The 21,326-nt window shown below is 34.7% G+C and overlaps 1 protein-coding gene across 1 annotated transcript in view; it reads right to left on the bottom strand.

Annotated features, from left to right (window-relative positions):
• The window catches only part of dyrk4 (dual-specificity tyrosine-(Y)-phosphorylation regulated kinase 4), a 45,662-nt gene extending 26,894 nt beyond the window's left edge, over positions 1–18,768 (bottom strand). Inside the window, exons 1-5 of the mRNA XM_039760567.1 lie at positions 18,742–18,768; positions 9,863–10,004; positions 7,701–7,864; positions 6,099–6,235; positions 4,102–4,242 (exon numbers count right to left, since the gene is read on the bottom strand). Of these exons, the coding sequence (XP_039616501.1) occupies positions 4,102–4,242; positions 6,099–6,235; positions 7,701–7,864; positions 9,863–10,004; positions 18,742–18,768 (611 nt within the window). The remainder of the gene's footprint in view (positions 1–4,101; positions 4,243–6,098; positions 6,236–7,700; positions 7,865–9,862; positions 10,005–18,741) is intronic.
• Between the last annotated feature and the right edge of the window lie 2,558 nt (positions 18,769–21,326).

The following is a 21,326-nucleotide window of genomic DNA, read 5'->3' as shown; positions in this document are numbered from 1 at the left end:
AGCCATAGAAAAGTATCCCACTAGCAGCCCAATAAGATTTCTTGAGAAGTTTGAGAAATATCTGATTCAAGTACAAGCTTTTCCCATTTTGGTACAATAGAGAAAAAAAAAGTTATTCTCTTCTACTGTATGTAGTTTACAATTTGATCATCTACTTTTTTTTCTAACACACATATCTGCGAAGATCCTCTTTTTTTAAAGCTGGGGTATAAATACTGGGTCAGTCACCAGGAAAACCTGTCAGAGCAATTATACTAGTACAATGAGGCCTTCGATGAATAGAATACATCTTTGTTGATCAGTAAGGTAATGGATTACATGACAGGTGTTTTAACTGTGGATAAGTGCTGTTCATTAAATTATATTGTCTGCTTTAACAGACAGTCAGACTGAACAGTAATATAAAATATTTGTTTAATGATTCTCAGTAAACTAGTGAATTGCCCTTTTAACATGTCTAGATCAACATTCTTTATTTACTTTATGTCTTAAATGTAATTGTTATATTTCAGACTGCACTTCAGGCTGTAACAGGATCTTTTACACTGCTATGTGGTATAGAAAAGAGATACCTCACTAATTAAGGCATTAACTAAGGTATACAGTGACAGTAATACAATACACAGACTTAGTTTAAGTTATATTTATAGATGTTGGCTTCATTCTCACCGAATTCCGAATTTGCACCACTGATAGTAAATATAATATTAAGAAGAGCTAAATTTAAACATAAAGAAGAAAATGTGTTGAATATGTAAAAATAACAAGATTTAATTGCTTATGGTCAAGTGAAAGAAATGCTTTTCATTATTATGCATTTACTTTCTTAGGAAAAGAATCAACTTTTACAACATATCTAAAAAAAATTCCTTTTGTGCAGTGATCAATTACAAAAACTATAAATGATGTAATGTCATGATTTAAATGTGTACTTACATAACAAACAACTTGTTAAAGATAAAGTGAAATTGTTTTTTTTTTAATACAATGCATGAATATTTATAGTAAACTTACTCTTCCAACAAAAATAATTTAAAACTAATTACAATTATGTTCACCAAAGCCACTACACTGAAAAAAGGGAAATGGCAGGTTGTTACATTTACAAAAAAGTATTTACTTTATATTACATGTATTGTTTATGTTCCACTTTTGAACATAACTCGATCATGTTTAATCTATTGAATCTTGTGGGATGTACAATATACTAATTTCAGTCATTTAGGTAGAAGTCAAAATAGTTATATTTAGTCCTCGCCAGAAATTAATAAGCACCAAGCGGATTCACTGTCAGTGGAGGTTGGATAACTTGGCGGGTAAAGTCATGTGACTTTCAAAGAAGCAACAGGTTATGGGTCTGAGTTATTGTTGCCAGTACCAAAAAGTTAGTGAAATAACAGTTAAAAAAAAGAAAAAAAAAAAAGCACACAGGCGAGAAATATTCAGATATTCATTTAAAACACTTAATCATACAAGTTAATGTTACTTCATTTTGTGTTTTTCCTTGTATTCTCTTTTAATGTTTTATCAAACTACCCTCACTAACTACCGTCACAAGTCAGTAAATGTAGTACAGTATTAAGTTGTCTAGATTTACTCGCTTAGTACGGGTACGTTTACGTACTTAAAAAAAAATGTTCTGACTTTCGTTATGGTTCAGCAACTTTCAGCATTGCTGTTTATTAGTATTATCATAATATTGCACAACAAGATAAATACTATTAATACAGTACAGACAAATAAATAATACACCCGAATACAATACAATGCAGTTGCCGAATTTGCTCGTTTGAACATAAAAAAAAAAAAGTGAAAGAAAGTGCCGAGCAGCAATATACAGCTACATAAATATAAATAAATGTATTTTATAATATAACGCTCTAAGGTGTTCATATTTAAATATACATTGGTCAAGGCATCTGGCAAAGCCAAAGAAGCAGTGTTCTTGTAGAACTGTTGTACATTTCAGCTTTTGAATACTAATATTTTATATTTTTGTTGGTTTGTATTGTTTTTATCAAATAAAACTAGTTTTGGCATAAGCAAACCTGTTTATTTCTTATTAATAACTTTGAACATGAACTATAAAATGATACTGGAACAAGTATAATTGAAAACCTAAAAAGGTTATAGCTAAGTAACTCAGTGAGGTGCATTTTTTAAGTTTAAGTACAGTATATAAAACAATTATTAAAATATTATGTTTTATTGACATGTTCATTTAACATAATTAATTTAACAGAGAATGAAAAAATTGTATTAATTTTATACAAAAATATTATGTTGTTTCAGCATATATTAATTTAGTGCATTAAGCGCACAAATTATTTTTGATAAAAACAATTTTATTATGTGAAACCGATGTACATATATTTTTTATTTTAATCTGACATGCCATTTTTTTCAGTGCATCCCTAAACCCAAGTCCCAAGGAAAAAAAATGTGGCTGTATAAAGGTGGCATATTAATAAAATGATAAATACAAGGAAAGGATGGTTACTGTAAGAATAATATTGTTTTAAGCTATGTTAATGATAATGTTGTAGTAGTTGACAATTGACTGTTATTGTATTATACTTGTGAATGTGTGCAACTTTAATAAGTATAAATGTATTGTCACATATATGAAGTACAGTGAACAGGCTCTCTGAGCTTGTGCTCAGTGTTAAATACAGTAGAAAAATAATAATAATTTAATAAAATGAAGCAGAAATTAACAAGAGAAATAATAACCTATAGTGCCCCAAATTGACCTTATTAAAAGTTATTGCTTCTATGAATGGAAAAGATTGCCTAAAGCACATTCTCATCCTGATACAGCACATATACTCTCATTTCACCCCACATTACTTTATCTAGCCTCTCTTCTTCCCACTAACTGAGCCTTTGTTCATCTTAGGACAATAGCTTTATTTGCTCAAGGCATGTTCCTCCATATTGTTCCTACCAAACCCACAAGTTCAAGGCTAGCATATTAGTACTCATCTTCAAAAAGGATTACATCCACTGATATTTTACTTAATGAAAACAACACTGTCCTGTACTCTTTTCAAAATTTATTCTACCTTCAACATGGTGCAGTCATGAAGCCACAACTAGTGCTATAATTCCCTTTTCGCTAACAAGATGCTCCTCTAGCTCATATTGGAAAACGTTTGCCCAAATTATATATGCTTCCACTAGTTTTGGCTTTTGTTGAAAGTAAATCTCACTTTAGCTGATACTGTTTACATGAATGCATATATTGTGGAAAGTGAAGGCAGACTATGTTCATTTTGTCAGGTTTGCCTCCTGATGTGTACCAGCGGGAACTTTTAATGTATTACAGCAAATGGACCTATCTTGACTAGAGGCTTTCTGAGAGAGGTTTATGTGTGCTTCCTGTGTTCATAAAAGGAATACCGTTAGGTTGACAGGCCTAACCCCTGTCACACATTTCCACATGGGAGGCAGATAAAAGGACCAACAGAACGTAATTACATGCCAGGCCAGAGGATGGCATTGTACACTAAACCTTTCTCTGATAACCTTATAAACCAAACAAGGGAAATTCTGCCTGCCCCAATCACTTCACTTCCGTCAACCAGCCATAAAAGCCAGACCACATCCTGCTTTTACTCAGTTCTGTTTTGGACTCAACTCTGTACTTAATACTTGCCTTTTTGCAGCCTGGATTCAAGTATACGGGTGGCTTCCCCAAACTTTTTTCGTGTTTCAAGGCTATTGATTTCACACCCCAAATTAATTGTACCTTATAAAAAGGAGCTGTTCAATTCACTGGTTGCATCATTTGCTGCTAGGCTAGGCTTTGATAATGTGAAGAACCATAGGGTTGTAATTCCTGCACTTTGAATTGCACACATGATATTGCATGTGGCCTTTCAAATGTTGAAGTACTGTACATATATAATAAATAACTAAAGTACCAAATACATTATTACATATGAGTGCCAAAAAGTGGACATTTTATTAACACAGTTAGTATGGGCCTTTTTAAGTACTCTGTGTAAATATGTGAAAGCCCTTAGCTTCTACTAATGTAGGACATAACCACCTGTTTAATTATCATAATAACACTACCAAGTATATATCTTTACCTACCCCAAAAGTTCAAAAGAAATACAGAGGTGATTTCGGAAATAAAAGTAATCCTTCATATGTATGACATTGTAAGCATTTTCTTTGTCATTTCTACGAAGTGCATCAAGTATTTTTAGTTCCACCAGGGCTTGATGATGAAATCTGTCAAAGAAAATTATAATGTGTGACAAAGCTATGAACCAACATCTACATATCATGCTAAGGTCTCATCTGTTTTAAAGAGTATTCAATCTTCTGAATTTAACTTGAAACTACAAATACATTATTTACACTCCAATGCTTGCTTACAGTAAGCAGATATGTAAAGAATGGTAAAAATGATTCAGTGATTGAACCAGTTGAAAATTCTGTTACTTGTTATTTAACTTTGTGATCTGTTAATCTGGCTTCCTCTACAAAACAGGAATATATCTAGAACACAGGTAATCTTCCTTAACCACAAGATCATCAATCTGACAAGCTGCACTTCAACAGTTTTTCTCAATGAGGAGAAACCCTGCATCCATGAATTATTCAGTAATCAGTAACCGCACATGATTAATGGTGTTTAAAGCACTAGACTGCAGACTACAGGGTTATTTTTTCATGTTTCACTTGTTCATGCTCCAGATTTACAAAATGTGTAAATATGGTGTAAATGTGTTGTTCTAAGCTAATTCAGATAACTACCTACTAGGGATGTGAATTTTGATTACATTTCAGAATTGATAGTTTTGACATTTAATAAATTAATAACTGCTGATCATTAAAAACAGACATTGTATTTAATACCACAGACAATACTGCAAGAATAATTTTCCCAGAGAATGTTTTATCCATGCATTGTTAATATAGAAATTAACATGAACTGTAAGGTGAATGCATCACTACATTCTTACCAAAGATTTTTCTTAGCAATGTTGTTATGTTGTTTCTGTGGTATTACTAATTTCACCTGCCAGACTTCCTTCATGTAATGGAATGTAAGAATACAATGTGCTACTAAATAGACAATTGGTAGATTGCTGCAGTCTGGCCTCTCTAAAGGGATGTGCTGCTTTTGTATTTCAGCACAGTGTTACATAGTTTCCTGTAAACTCTGCCACCATTTCACTCCAAATGCTTCCAAACCAACTACATTGAGGATCTTTAATTTTTACTGAAGACATCTGTTCTGCCTCTCAATATATAGATTATCTAACATGTATTTTAGGTTCTACCGATATATGTCTATGTAAGTGAAAAACAAGTCTCATGATAATTTTATATCATGTGTTGTAGTGCAAAAAAGCAATTACATTTTGAACACACATTTATTTGTTTGTTGGATTTAAACTCTTAATATAAAATTAACAGAATGCATGATTAATCAAACATATTTACCATCAGATAATTAAATAAATATAATGTACATAAGAATATGTGAAGTTACAGAAAAGTACACTGCATAAAATGAAATCTAAGCAAGTGAAACGTATTTACATCATGACACTAAATCTTGTTTTCCTTATTGTAAGAATTATTGACTTATCAAAAAACTTGTACTTATATTTTTAGCTTAATTTAAGAAATCTTGTCAAGTAATTTTTTACTTACCCCTTGGCAGATATCTTAAATAAAAGCAAAATAACTCCCATTTAAAGTTTTTATTTTTTTGTCTAGATTGTGTATATGCATTTTTTGCAGTGCATCAAATCCTGAAACATCTGCAACTGGAATTAGCAGGTTCAGCTTATAAGTGGAATTTGAAATGCAGGAAGAAGACACATTTATTTACAACAAAAAATGGAGCCCAGAAAATATGCAGGTAAAAAACTAAAGGTTCAGATGAAACATACTCAATATAATCAAATTATAAATGCTGCAGATTCTATTACAAAGTGTAGCTGTACAATATACTACATAAAATATGTTCCATTCTGAAAATCTTACATTCCCCAACTAAAAAAATGAAAAAAACTTATTATAAGCCAGGCTGAAAATACCTGTCAAGCTTTTAACAGTGGTCAAGATATTACCTTTTCTTGTTGCGGATTATCTTAATAGCAACAAGCTCATTTGTTTTGTGGTCTAAACATTTGACAACCTGGCCAAAAGAGCCTTTTCCAATGACTTCTAAAACTTCAAATCTGTATGCAATATGGTCATGTAAAACCTAAGAAAGAAACAAATGATAAGCAACTACATCAATGCACAATTATAAAAGGGCAAATGCATACTGTACAATTGCTGAGATCACATTACTAAGAATGATTAGTTGCATTCACTGTATAATATCAATGTTATTACATTTGTTGCTGCAACAAATATTGTCTCAGTGCATTCTGAAAAACCTTTACCATTGTTCTTCTGTTATTGAGTAAGACATCAATTCATCTTTGGCATGAAGGAAAAAAAACCTGCTCTGCACTATCCTAAATATTGCTATAATTTTTTGTGAAGGAAAGTGTATTTCCTGACATTCTCTCTGAAATCCATTAAAACAGCATGGCTGTATGCTTATGGGATATTTTCTTTACTCATAAGATTTGGAAAAATGTAATTTGAAAAACACAACACATAAGCAATAGCAATAAAAAAATACTAAGAAAATGATTATGGGTATGTACAAAACAGTAAAAGCAAAAAAAAAAAATACACACTATAAGACACTGGAAAAACTAAATCCATTTATAAATAATGAGTGCAGTATATCTCCTCACAAATTTATATTGTGTTGAATCTCCACTGTAAGGGCTATCACCTTTTACTAAAATAATATTAAACAAAAAAAGCAATGCATCACAAGATAAAATCCTAAATATTCATTAATCAATATTAAAATCCAATTATGTCTCCAATTCCAAGCTGTAAATTAGTAGAGAATTTATTTTAACAAGGCCACATGCTAGTATCTAATATAAAATGAAAGTCCATTAAGGGTTTAATAAATTAGTTTGCTGAGAATTTCCAGTATTGTAGCTTTTATATTTGTGGTTCAGTGCCCTGGTGTGATAGGCTTTACAGTCACTGTGTGAGTTACTATCAATATACAAAACATAACTGTGTATCTATCAGCATACACTACATACAACAAAGAAGTGTTGATTGACTTTTGTGGGCAGAAGGTGTTAATGGAGTGGAAATTACCACCCATTCACAGATTTAAAAGGAATATGATGCAGTGTCTTACCGAAGTGTAGATGAGTGGACAGAAATGTTAAAAACGGCTGGACAAATATGACAAGTGCAGAGTGTTCTGAGTGTCTGTAAACACTGACCACTACTGAGAAGTGGCCAAAAAACAGCCCCATCATTACTCTTAGATGACTAAGGAAATTGCATTATAAGAAGAAAAGGTTGTCAATTAGTAGGTAAAGCAGCATTAAAGAAGCAGTGCATAATTAATTTTGCACTCAAAATTATTTTTCTGACAGCATTCATAAGATTGTCGACTACTGGTATAAATATACTGAGGAAAGACACTGTTCAAAAGTAATTAAAATGATTCAAATATAAATACAATTTAAAAAAAAAAAAATTTCATTAACTCATACATAAATGCCAGCTAAATGAAAAAAAAACAGACACACCAGACAAGACTATTATTTTTTTCTTCAGTGAAATTTTTTTTAACATACCTTGAAATAACTTCCATGATCGTCATCATACCCACAGTTGTGACCACCTCCAGGGATACCTTCAACCTTTTCAGAATCTTGACCAAGAAACCACACCTCAGTGTAGTCTATTATCTCTTCCTGCTCATACTCCGTTAGACAACTTCTAAAGTGGTTCAAGGCTTCTACAATCAAAATTATATATATATATATATATATATTTATATTATACATAAATCTGAAAAACAGTGAAGATGGCAACATGCATTATTTTTAGAATGTTGATGATTATGCCTGTGACTATAGTTTGATGGGCACAGTTCAGGACAACAAATTAAATATGTCCTGACAGAGATGACAGATTACTATATAATAAAAGGATCCTCAGAATTAACCATTGAAGTGTATTGATTACAATGGAAGAACATTGGGAGACTATATGCTCACTGAGCAATATCTTAGAAACACTATACTAAAACTGGGTAGGAACTCCTTTTGAACTCAAAACAGCCTCAATTCTTCCACAAGATGTTGGGAACATTCCTTTGAAATTCCAGTCCATGTTTATATGACTGCACCATGCAATTTCTGCAGAATTGTCAGCTGCACGTTTATGCTGCAGATCTCACGTTCTACCACATCACAAAGGTGTTGTATTAATTTCAGATCCAGTGTCTGGAAAGGTCACTGAAAAACACCAAACTCAATGTCATATTCATGAAACCAATTTCAGATGACGTAGCCATTAGGGAATGGGTTAATTGTAGCGATGGAGAGGTCAGTAACAATACTGAAATAGGCCTTGACCTAATATGTACCAAGAAAACATTTTCCACATCATTACACCTCCACTACCATATGGATTCATGCTACTGGCGCAAAATTCTAACCCTACTATCTGTATACCGCAGCAGAAATCAAGGTTCATCAGACCAGACTACATTTTTTCAGTCTTTGCTCTTGGCTGACAGGAGTGGAATCCAATGTAGTTTTTGGCAGTTGCAGCCCATCCACCTCAAAGTTTGACATTTAGAGATGCTTTTCTGCTGACCACAGTTTTACAGAGTGTTTATCTAAGTTACCATTGCCTTTCAAACCAATCTGGCCATTCTCCTCTGACCTCTTTCATAAACAAGGTATTTCTGCTGCTGCTCACTGGATGTTTTGTTTTTTTAACCATTCTAAGTAAACTCTAGAGACTGTTGTGAACGAAAATCCAGGAGATCAGCAGTTGTAGAAATACTCAAAATCAGCCCAAAATCTAGTACCAACAATCACGCCATGTTCAGAATCATTGAGATCATATTTTTCTCCATTTCGGTGGACTGACTGACCTGAATCTGTATGATTTCCTACATTGTATAGCTGTTCCTAATAATTTCCTAAGTGAGAGTAGATAATAATTTATTAGTCTTCCAAATCAATAAATGGAAGTAAGCGGCCATATATTACACAAGCTCTCCTGCCACATACTGTATAATAAAAAAGGCCTCTGCAGGGCTGGCAGGCATTTTTATGTCAGGCTAGGGTTCAGGAATTGAGATAAACACAGATTCGCTGGGGAAGCTTTAGAAGGATGGACCCAGGAGTTTTCTAGGGCATCCTGTACAGGCTGACCCCTCTTCCACCTGAGAAGCTCCTTCATGTCATGGTTCAGTGACATTGTAGTGAGGAGTAGCAGAGTTAAGAAAAAAAGCCACCAAGTAAACACTACATTTAAAATCACATTAGTCTATTAGTGAAAAAATATTGATGTAGTCAGTATGCTTGGTGTAAATGGTTTCTGAATGAAGATTAATCAATTAATCAAAATTACCTGATATCTTAAATACAATTTCAACAAAATGCAGTCATGTATAGAAGAAGACAACAAGAAAGCAATGGCTAAACATTAACTCTATTTAAACATTGTAAAAGTAGAAGATTTCCTCAGGGCAAGAATTACACTATAATGAACACCTATGTACATTACAATAGTTGCCTTCCATAAACTTTGTACTTAAAATCAGTGACATTTTGGATTTGGTCTGTTCAAGGTGAAGAAGATCAAGATGTTTGAACGATGAGTTAATAAACAACCCATGCAATCTTCTGTATAGACATGATGTAGCTCAAATACTCTCACAAGACTGTAATCTAATCAGATGATATAAAGTTTTCATCATTATAAGTGACAAACAAACCTGTAGGTGTCAACGGCAGTCTATGACCTTCAAGTGTCCTCTCCTTCTCTTGCTTGTTAAATTGACTCTTGTTGCTGGAGTCTGGCAGGATCTCAGCTGAGCTCAATTTTGTTACATGATGCAAGCTCCTGTGCTGCTCTTCCTGTTAATCAATATGCCATAAGCCAAATTATCGCCACTCCAAACCATCCCCTTAAGTAATTATTCATCAAGTAAAATGTGTAATAGTCTAAGAAATGTGATGATGGTACCATCAAAACAAAACACTCTTACAACTCCCCTTTTTAATGCAGTAAATTTTCATGTTTACAAGGTAATTACTAATTGCATATACTGTGAAGATGCATTAATAAGGAACATAGCATTACTCCTCAACTAGTATAAATATTCTTACTGCAATATATAACTGAAAAATAATAGTAAAAACACATTAGTTTATATAAAACATCAAAACAAGGATTATATTTAATATTTTAAATCAATTTATAAACATCAAATCTTTCTTAACGTGTTAATATCCACTGTTAAAATCTTTATGATGATCTTCAATGATATACAAGTAACTTGCACAAAGGGAGATTAATTTATTTAGGAAAGATCTAGTCACAATATCTGGTTGCACTTTGTGGCTGCCAAAAGAGATGACAAAGGTACTAGGGGAAAATCAAACTGTATGTAGTAATTTAACCTCCAACAATATGCTATATTTAAGACAGATAGGAGGAATTCATCTAGTTTAGATAACAGAAATATATCAGGGCAATAGTGTTATACTCTAGTTAAGATATCACAAAATCAGATCAGTTCTGGGATGGGGACACAGTGATAGCTGGAACCATCAGACTAAAAAAAATCATACAACACTAGCTGATTTCAGTAATACATAATTACCATTAGACAAAATTTTGTTGAATCAAATATTAAGATACAAAATACTGATAATATGAAATACAGCCTTGTATTGTACATTTTATGACACTACCATATGACAGAAATGAAACACAAAGGCAAACAAATCATCACCATACAGTATGTAAAAGTGGGCTTAGATAACCTGCTAAGTGTTTTGCACACTCGAGTGCACCCTCGCAACATTCTTTCATAAATACACCACTGCATCTATGTTTTCAAATCAAACTTTGCTGTAACCAATAAAGAACAACCTTTCTGTATTGTAACAGTATTCATGATATACTCAGTCAGTACTGGGAGCAGCAAACTGCAGTTACTGTAGCTCTCACAAGCCACAGATGTGTGAATAATTGCTAAAGGCAATGACAAACCTTTCAGAGGTTTGGTTGACTATGGCAAGGTGAAATTATACAGAAGTGGAACATGCACTGTGCTCAACAGTCCTCTAGTATGGCAGAGAAAGAATGCAGCCCAATTCCTGATGCCTGGTTTTCTGCTCTAATGAAATGTCTGTACCCACTGAGTGAGTGTTTCAGCTGCACGGTATATTGAAGAGCTGTCTCAGCACCATACAGATTATTGCCATTCTCCCCTTTTTTAAAGAAATATAACATAACAGAAATACACAGGTGGAGGAGCCCATGTTGTTCTGGATAAAAGACTACTGTATCACTCAGGCAGATAATAGTTTGTGAAACTCAAGGACTGTGTTTTGATACAGATGTGAGCAACAAAGAGCAGTCCTGCCTCTTTTTCTCTTTCCACTCTGTACACTCCAGACTATAAATATAATACGAGGTCAAGTCACTTGCAAAAACTCTCAGATGGTTCTGCAATTATGGGGTGTATAGATACAGGGGATGAGATAGAATATAGGAGTGAGGGGGAAAAGTTTGTTTCTTGGTGCAAAGAGAATTGTCTGCATATTTTTTTATTGATTTTATTAAAAGCAAGTAACATTCCATACAATCAAATCAAGCTTAACAGAACTAATTTCAACCCCCACTCAAGAGAAATAGAGGAAGGCCAATAGCCAGGGTAAACCTTTAGAGTAGGAAAGGGGGAAGAGAATCCTTTTCCCCGATATAAATGCTTAATCTAAAATGTTATTGATTAGATCCTGTCAAGTTTTAAAAATTGTTTTGAACAGATCCTCTAAAAGAAAATTAGATTTTTTTCCAATTTCAAATAGTATATAACATCAGTTACCTAATGACTTAAAAGAGGTGGGCTAGGATTCTTCAACTTGAGCAAGATAAGTCTATGTGCTAATAATGAAGTAAAGGCAACTACAGTTTGTATGTCCTTCTTCACTTTAACACCAAACACAACTGTTAATGGGTTAGGAGTGATTGTGAATGGTCTGTATCTTAATATCATCAAAAGCCAAGGAACTCGTTATTGACTTTCACCTCACCAAACAGCCTCTATGTCTGGTCACTATTCAAGGAATGAATGTAGAGCGGGTCCACTCCTACAGGTACTTTGGGGTCCACATTAATGACAGGTTGGACTGGTGTTGTAAAAAAGAGGAACAATGTAAGATTATGAAAGAGTGGTCTCTTTTTCCTTAGGAGACTGTATTCCTTTAACGTGGGAAGAGACATCCTGCACATCTTCTATAACTCTGTGATGGCCAGTGTGATTTTCTACTCTGTGGTGTGCTGGGCTGGTAGCATAACTTCAAGAAAGGCCCACTGAATCAACAGGCTAATTAAAATGGCAAGCTCAGTCACGGGACACACTATGCAATATGCTGTGACTGTGACAGCCAAATCAGACATTTTCATTCTTTTTAATTTTATTGCTTGTTTAGACCAAAGCATGTGTATTTATTTACTTATCTACCTATTAATGTATTGATTTATTTAGAAAGTTTCTGTAAAAAAACAAATTTCCCTCTGGGGGCAAATAAAGTTCTGTCTATCTGTAAAGTTCTATCTAAGGGCTTTCATAGGTTCATTAAAGACCAATTACTGCTTAGTATGATTTTCATCCTACATTAATAAATAATTATTTTGTAAGTGCAACACATTACAATATATACTGCTGAAAAAATTAAAGGAAAACTTTTTAATCAGAGTATAGCATCAAGGCAATGAAACTTCTGGAATATTGATCTGGTCAGTTAAGCAGAGGGGGCTGTTAATCAGTTTCAGCTGCTTTGGTGTTAATGAAATTAACAACAGGTGCACAAGAGGAGCAACAATGAGACAACCCCCAAAACAGGAATTGTTTAACAGGTGGAAGCCACTGACATTTTTCCTTCCTCATCTTTTCTGACTGTTTTTTCACTAGTTTTGCATTTGGCTACAGTCAGTGCCACTACTGGTAGCATGAGGTGATACCTGGGCCCTACAGAGGTTGCACAGGTAAGTCCAACTTCTCAAGGATGGCACAATATGTGCTATTGCCAGAAGGTTTGCTGCGTCTCCCAGCACAGTCTCAAGGGAATGGAGGAGATTCTAGGAGACAGGCAGTTACTCTAGGAGAGCTGGATAAGGCCATAGAAGGTCATTAACCCATCAGCAGAACCGGTATGTGCTCCTTTGTGGAAAGGAGGAACAGGATGAGCACCCAAAGAGCGTTACAAAATGACCTCCAGCAGGCCACTGGTGTGAATGTCTCTGACCAAACAATTAGAAACAAACTTCATGAGGGTGGCCTGAGGGCCCAATGTCCTCTAGTAGGCCCTATGCTCACTACCCAGCACCGAGGACCTCGATTGGTATTTGCTATTGAATACCAGAATTATCAGGTCCACCACTGGTGCTCTGTACTTTTCACAGATGAGAACAGGTTCACCCTGAGCACATGTGACAGACATGAAAGGGTCTGTAGAAGCCGTTGAGAATGTTATGCTACCTGTAACATCGTTCAGCATGATCTGTTTGGTGGGGGTTCAGTGATGGTCTGAGGAGGCATATCCATAGAGGGAAGCACAAACCACTACAGGCTAGACAACGGCACCTTGACTGCCATTAGGTATCGGGATGATATCCTTGGACCCATTGTCAGACAATGCCCGGCCTCATTTGGCGAAAGTATGCAGGCAGTTCCTGGAGGATGAAGGAATTGATACCATTGACTGGCCCCCATGCTCGCGTGACCTAAATCCAGATAGAGGATATATGATTCAGTGCAGAAGAGCTTAGAAACAGCTAGAACTCAGTTTGGTACCTATTGGAGTTAATATATGGATAAAAAAAAACTCTTCAGAAATGAAACTTCAAGATAAATGGTGAATAACATTGGAAGCAAAAGTGACCAGAAGAAATAAGGGAACCAGGTTTGAACACAGCTCTACTATATACCATTGTAATAAGTAAAACTTTGAGAAAAACATACTACTGAGTGAAAACTACTAAGAGCATTACATTTTAAATGTGTTGCTACACCCACCATCCCTCCATTTTTCAAACTTGCTTACCCTGGGTAGGGTCACAAGTAAGATTGAGCGTAATCTTAGCAAGCATTGCACACAAAGCAGTAATAATCCCTGGACAGGGCACCAGTCCATCGCAAGGTAATTTGCTATTTCTTATAATAATTCTGAACATACTGTATAGTGTTTACTTTCATAATATTAAAATACTGCATATCACCCCTAAATCAAACTATGCAGTGAACAATTATTTTATGCAATATAAAGCACTCACATGTTTTACAATATATTTTTGAATGTCAATGTAAAATTCTTGGCATTTACCATGACCCAAACTAAAGCTTGTTGGTCAGAAACACTCATATAAGGCAGGTGGCACTGCGAAAGATGACATGATGGGAAAAAAAATGTAATCCTAACAGTCTCTTCTTGTGGGGTTATTTATAATAAAAACAAGTTGGTCACCAAGGCTCAGACTTGCGATGTTACTGTTTTACTTACCTACTATCCATCCATCCATTCATTTTCTTTATGTATTCATCCATACATAAAATTTTTAAGTCGACAAACTTTCATCTCCATTACACAGGTGACACTAGCTCTCTAGAGGTGAGTTTTTGCCTATTGATCTCCTGACACTACTGGAAGGATGAATGTAGGATTTATGCTAATCAGAAAAATTTATTTTTGGTCTAAGTAATGACACTTTTTGTTAAGTCTCCAAAATTATTTCTCCTTCCTTGTTTCATGCTCGTTGGGCATATTAATAAGAACGTCACTGTACATGTGACACTACTGCTTTCATTACTTTTCTCTGAGTATCAGGATTCTGTTAGATTTATAGCAAGAAAATTGACAGCAAGACTGAAAAAAACACCAAACATAATGCAGAAAAGAAAAGGCTCTCTGTAGTTTGTTTAGAAGCTTCTTGTTTTCCAGAAAGGAAACTTTTGCCTTTCTGCTTGCACCTTCTTGTTTTAATTCCCTGCCATGATTAAGCAAGTTTTTAAAGAATAGCTGAAGCTAGACTGGCATCTTTGCTCCTGGTTCAAGAATTAATGTGAGTGGAATGCACCTCATTTGCCTCTGCCACACAGCTCATTGTGTCTGTGGTATGGACTTTTAAAGCTCAATTTAGATTCTACGCTCAAGTTAAATGGAAGACTTTTTTTTAAACTCAGTTTCTTTAACATGTTGGAAACCATTAAAAAAGTGGTGAATATGTGCTCAACTCTTCCGGTGCGAGTCTGTGCGGGGTCAGGCATCTATATAGTGCCTTAGTTACAATAGATAGATAGATAGATAGATAGATAGATAGATAGATAGATAGATAGATAGATAGATAGATAGATAGATAGATAGATAGATAGGCAGTCTAAGCTTCATTTTGTTAGAGCTCAAACTTCATGGCCTTTGAATTGACTTTAGGACCTTATAACTTCGTCATTTGTGCATTTATTTTTCCTGATGGAAGCAACACCTACTGTGCCTTACTTTGCCTCTTTTTTGTTTTCCTTATCAACCACAATCTGTGCCCATATAGAACTTATTTTCTGCCACCTTGTACTCACTTCCACACCAATTTTTACTCACTGCTTCTGAATTTAAAGCTGCCAATCAACAAAACAGAGGTGCATTGACAATCATAACAGAGATCACAATAAAATGTATATTTCTGAAATCTGACACATACACGTACACTTTATTTTGTTTAAAACAGTATCTTAAAATACCAGTGAAGGATGTTACCTGACTAGATTTAGTATTGTGTAATTCAGAGGGTAGTGTTGATTAAAAGATTAGGATCTAGAGTGACTAAAATGGTTCCATTACTGCAAGATATGAGTTATGAGGAAAGATTCAATGATTTTAACCTTTTTAGTTTATGGAAACTAAGAGTTGACAAGACAGTTTTTAAAAGAATTAAAGAAATTAGCATAGCTGATCCAGGCTGTTATTTTAAAATAAGATTTTTAAAAATAACATGGGGGCTTATATGGAAACTTATTAAGCATACATTTTGCACAAATGGAATGTTACCAAGTAGTGTGGTAGAAAGTAGACCTCAAAAAGACCTTCAAAACATTACTTCATATTATTTTGTAGAAGCTGGAGAGATAGGATTGGCAAGCCTTGTTAGATTGAATGGCCTTTTCTCATCAAAACTGTTTGAATGTTCTAATGAAACAGATTTGTGTCAATCCATGTATCTTATTCAAGTAACAAAGGAAAGTCTATTTCTACTTTGAAGTAACAATTTCTTTAAAAAATATAGGCCACTATATATTGGGCTGCAGCAGCAATTCAGAATGCAGGACATCTGTGCAAAGATCTATTCTGCACTACTCTTCATAGTGCAACTTAATGGAAGTGAGGTTTTTGACCTCACAACTAGAGTGAAAAAAGCAGATCTTTGTTTATGTGTAATACCTGTGTCTTGTGTCTGTTTAAGTTTTCCACTGAGCTCATATGGCAGAAAAAAACAACAGGAGTCATATGCTTTGAGAAACAAAAGTTGACCAACACTGATGTAGTTTATAGGGTTAATGTGTCTAAGCCTACACATGTAGCTGTCATGTAGCTATTTTCCCCAAATGTAATCAATTTACTAAATTCAAACCACAAATGCATCTATACTAATAAAAGGCAAAGCCCTCACTGACTGATTGACTGACTCATCACTAATTCTCCAACTTCCTGTGTAAGTAAAAGGCTGAAATTTGGCAGGCTTATTCCTTACAACTTACTTACAATAGTTAAGCAGGTTTAATTTTGAAATTCTACACGCAACGGTCATAACGGTCGACAACATCCGCCATGTTGAACTTTCTTATTTATGGCCCCATTTTCACGAAATTTGGTAGGCGGCTTCCCTGCGCTAACCGATACCGATGTACGTAGTTATTTCAGTGGTATGACTCCACTGTCGGCTGCCATATTGAACTTTCCAACGTCACTAGTTCTCCAACTTCCCGTGTAGGTATAAGGCTGAAATTTGGCAGGCTCATTCCTTACAGCTTACTTACAAAAGTTAAGCAGGTTTCATTTCGAAATTCTATGCATAACGGTCATAACAGTCGACAACGTCCGCCACGTTGAACTTTCTTATTTATGGCCCTATCTTCACGAAATTTGGTAGGCGGCTTCCCTGCACTAACCGAAACCAATGTACGTATTTACTTCGGTGGTATGACGCCACTGTCGGCTGCCATATTGAACTTTCCAATGGTCTTTGTTACTTATGGACCCATCTTCAAGAAATTTGGTCCACGGGTTCCCAACGCTAACTGAATCTTACTTACGTACATATATACGTCCAAAGCCTGCAGCTCGGTCACCGTGTGAGGCAGCATTGGGTCCCCCATCCCAACACCTCCCACGTTGTTGGCCTCCTGCCTATATAAGGCCGTCCGTCGCTCCGGTCTCTACATTCCCTTCCTTACTTCGCCACGGGATTCACGTCTCCCTGCTGATAACTACAGCCTTTTTATTTAATCCACGGCTTCTCCGCTGTTTTATTGTTCATTTATTACGATTATAGTTATTGTTTAGGTATTTTAGACTTACTTTACATTGTTCAAGTACCCATTTCCTTTATCATTCCAACCATACCCCATTAACATATCTATCGAGGTGATCACCATCGATCAAAGAACTGTCACTTACCGAGTGGTTTCCATGCCCGGAGATGGCACCTGCCTTTTCCATTCTCTTTGTTATATATTGCACGGCTATATCAGGCTGACTCTTGATATCTGGAGGAACATTGTGTCTTATATATTGAATAACTGGGACAGGTTCAAGGTGTGGACTGATGACGGTACAGGAGATAATTATACTACACAGGAGCACTATAAGAGTGAAATGCTTAAGCCCTTCACCTATGGATCTGCATGTGAGTTGATGGCTGCCTCTGAATTGTTCGGTTGTCGCTTTCAAGTGTACCGAAATGGCCAAATATTTTACATCTTTCGACAACCGCCAATGCCTCTTAAACAGCTTAGATTCACAGGTGACGATTTCAGTAGTGGACACTTTGATGTTTATGAATGTTTAAACCCTCAAAAGCTGGATATGAAGTTATTGATGAAACCGGTTGTATGCTTACAACGCTTGACAGATGCCGAATGTCACTTCAACACAAGTCCTGCAAATACTGTCGTAATTAAAACAAACCACGAAACTCAAACCGATTATGACAGCAGCAATCCAAGCTGTGAGATTTGAGACAAGATTACTTTTCACATGGCCAACTGTACATTGCATGCTCAAGAGTAAGCTCAGCACACAGCTTGGTCATATTACAACCGAAGGGCCGAACTGACAATGTGGTATACAAAGAGATCCTTAACAAATAATTATTGGTATATTTTCCCTCAGTTTAAAAAGGTTTAATTTTCTTCTTAACAAAAATTTTAAGGCAGTACTTCGCCGTTGCGAAGCGCGGGTATTTTGCTAGTTACATATAAGTCACAAAGTAAAAGCCATTAATATATGAATATAGTCATTTCTTACTATATTGTATTTTATTCAGTACAGACAAAGCAGTTCCAGAGTACTCAGAAGAGCTGCAGTTTCTTACCTGGTGTGCCAAATATCCATTTGTCATGGTTTTATTTGGTATTTGAGGGAGGATATTGTCAAGCTGACGATGGGTCTTTGTATTTGTGATGATTGTGTGCTTGGCAGGTGGGTCCAGCTGAGGTAATGTGCTGACATTTGAACCAAATTTCTAAAAAGAAATACAAGAGAGAGAGAGACAGAGAAAAGTGATATACATGTTGGGATATCTGTTTAACCTAGTGTTTGTGTGGATGGAATTACCAGCTTTATTCACTATAAAAATGATTAACAATACAAGAAGTACTATCCTTGACAGCAACTGTCACTAAAGCCCATGTGGGGGAGAAAGAGCTAATTGATACCTTCATGACAATACACTTAACAACCACTTAAAACTCACTTGCACTTCAAGTTCGCTGCTCAGCTATTAAGCTAGAGGCTAAAGCATTATTATAAACTTATGTGTAACCTATCATGAGGTTATTTAATCAGGATTTCAAAGTACAATAACCACTAATGTGCTTTGAAATGAATCAACATGCGTAAAGTATTTTACAGTGTGGCCTTTTCATGTTTCTCTTTATCGCAAAACGGATTTGTTTAACGTATTTACTCAATTTGAAGTTTGACTGTATCCATAACACATTCCAATGTCAGTAAAAACAGGACATTAGACTCATTAAGGCAAAGGTAAAAGTATAAATAACCATCATGACCTTTTAAAGTATGCCAAAAACAAAGTTACCTTCGTTGTTTTAATAATATACTCACCCATTGACCCAGCACTGTTTAGACTATAAATATGGTGCATACAACTGACAACACCTAAAATGTGGGTTAAATAATGTAACAGTATTTAATGTAAATAATTCCAATTCAAATACTGTATAATGAAACCCATTTACATACACCTTATTTTTCAAAGGAAATAAAAAGTAATCTATACCATACAGAATTTGTCATGTTCTCACATGGTTTGTGACAATGACCAGGAGTAAGAATCAGCCAAAAGTTTACCAAATTTGCCTTAAATTTAAGATTTGACTGGTGGCTGTTCAATTTAAAATAAAGTAAATTGTTAATAAATATTACAAGTAACAAGAATATACTGTGCTACTTTATGCACAAAAGGAAAACCATATTTAACAACAGTACGTATACCTAATTACTTTCACTCAATATAATTTTGTCAATTCAGGCAAACATTTTCAAAGTAATAATTAGGTTTATGAATTTTTTTTTTGCATACATACATTTACTACAGCAAAACAATTACTAGCAAATGCAGAAGTAGAAAAGATACTGAGCAGCTGTTTCAACAGCCTGATACTCTATTTAGTTAATTTCACTTGTAGGAGTTATATTCTTACATTATCATGCTGTAGACATTACACATGTTTTTAATTTCTGAAATAAATAAGTAAAAGTTCAAATCTTAAAACCTTAAGCAGTGGAGAGTGTACACAATAGCCTTCAAAGTCTAGAAACAAAAGGAAAGCTTATGATAAATAGGTTTCATGACATGCATCATATCTGTGTGATCATTAAAACTTTAAACAACAAATGATACCTAATAATTCAACAAAGAAACTTTAGTGAAATTTTGTATGAGTTTATTTGATAGCTGTATAGTTTAGTTAAAGAGTACTAAATACCATATCCCATATCCTAAGTGCATCCCACTCTCATCACAAAGGTTGTCTTCAGGAATGCACACTCAAGATCATACAGTATAAGCACACCTTTGAGATAACTGTGAAAACCATAGGTCATTTAGACTCAAATGTCACAAAGAAATCAAAATAAAATAAACAAACCAATGTAGAAGATACAATTAAAGCCAGCTAAAAAGTAGTAGGGTAGGATGAGATTATAACAGCATTATTGTTTGAATTTATATATTGTATATACCTAAAATGTGTTTAAAGCTTCAAGAGGAGAACTGTCAGTACTAATAAAATTAAAAAAGCACACCACACAAAGCAAAAACAAATATTAACCTGGAGAAATGTAGCCTATGTTCCATTCCTGCCATGTACTATACATGATTGTACTGTAAGTATTCTCATGATCTCTCTTAAAGAATTAGAAAAATCTAAACACCCTTTTTATCTGTGAGTGAATATGCAACAGTACAGATGTGCTTCCTATAGGGGGTTAACAAGAATTTATAACTTTGCTGTGAATGTACAATAGAAAGTGAAAGAGAAGACTGAGCAAAATTATTTTTATTTTAGGACCCTGCTACTGGTATAATTAATTAGCTATTTTGTGGTATGGATAATTTATGAATCCCTTTTAAAGACATCAGCAGAAAAAAAGTTAACAATTTTATTATACTCTACAGTGTGGAAAACTACAACTGGTCTGGGATTTAGGGTTATGGCACTGGATGAGATATTGCATTAAGTATTATTTTAGAGTAAGTTTTAACTATACCATAGTAACTTTTATGTTCCCTTATAATCATCTCATATTTATTATTGGTAGACCATGTCTGTCACTCTGTTATCAGCAAAGCTTATTTGAGTTTATCTGAGCATTTCTTTGTATCCTTTTGTGGGTCATTTTCCTATATTTTTCTTCTAGTTCTTTTATGAATTT

Source organism: Polypterus senegalus, chromosome 8, assembly GCF_016835505.1.
Source record: "Polypterus senegalus isolate Bchr_013 chromosome 8, ASM1683550v1, whole genome shotgun sequence".
Lineage (NCBI taxonomy): Eukaryota > Metazoa > Chordata > Cladistia > Polypteriformes > Polypteridae > Polypterus > Polypterus senegalus.
The sequence above is the reverse complement of the archived record's forward strand: the minus strand, read 5'-3'. Positions and strand labels throughout refer to the sequence as shown.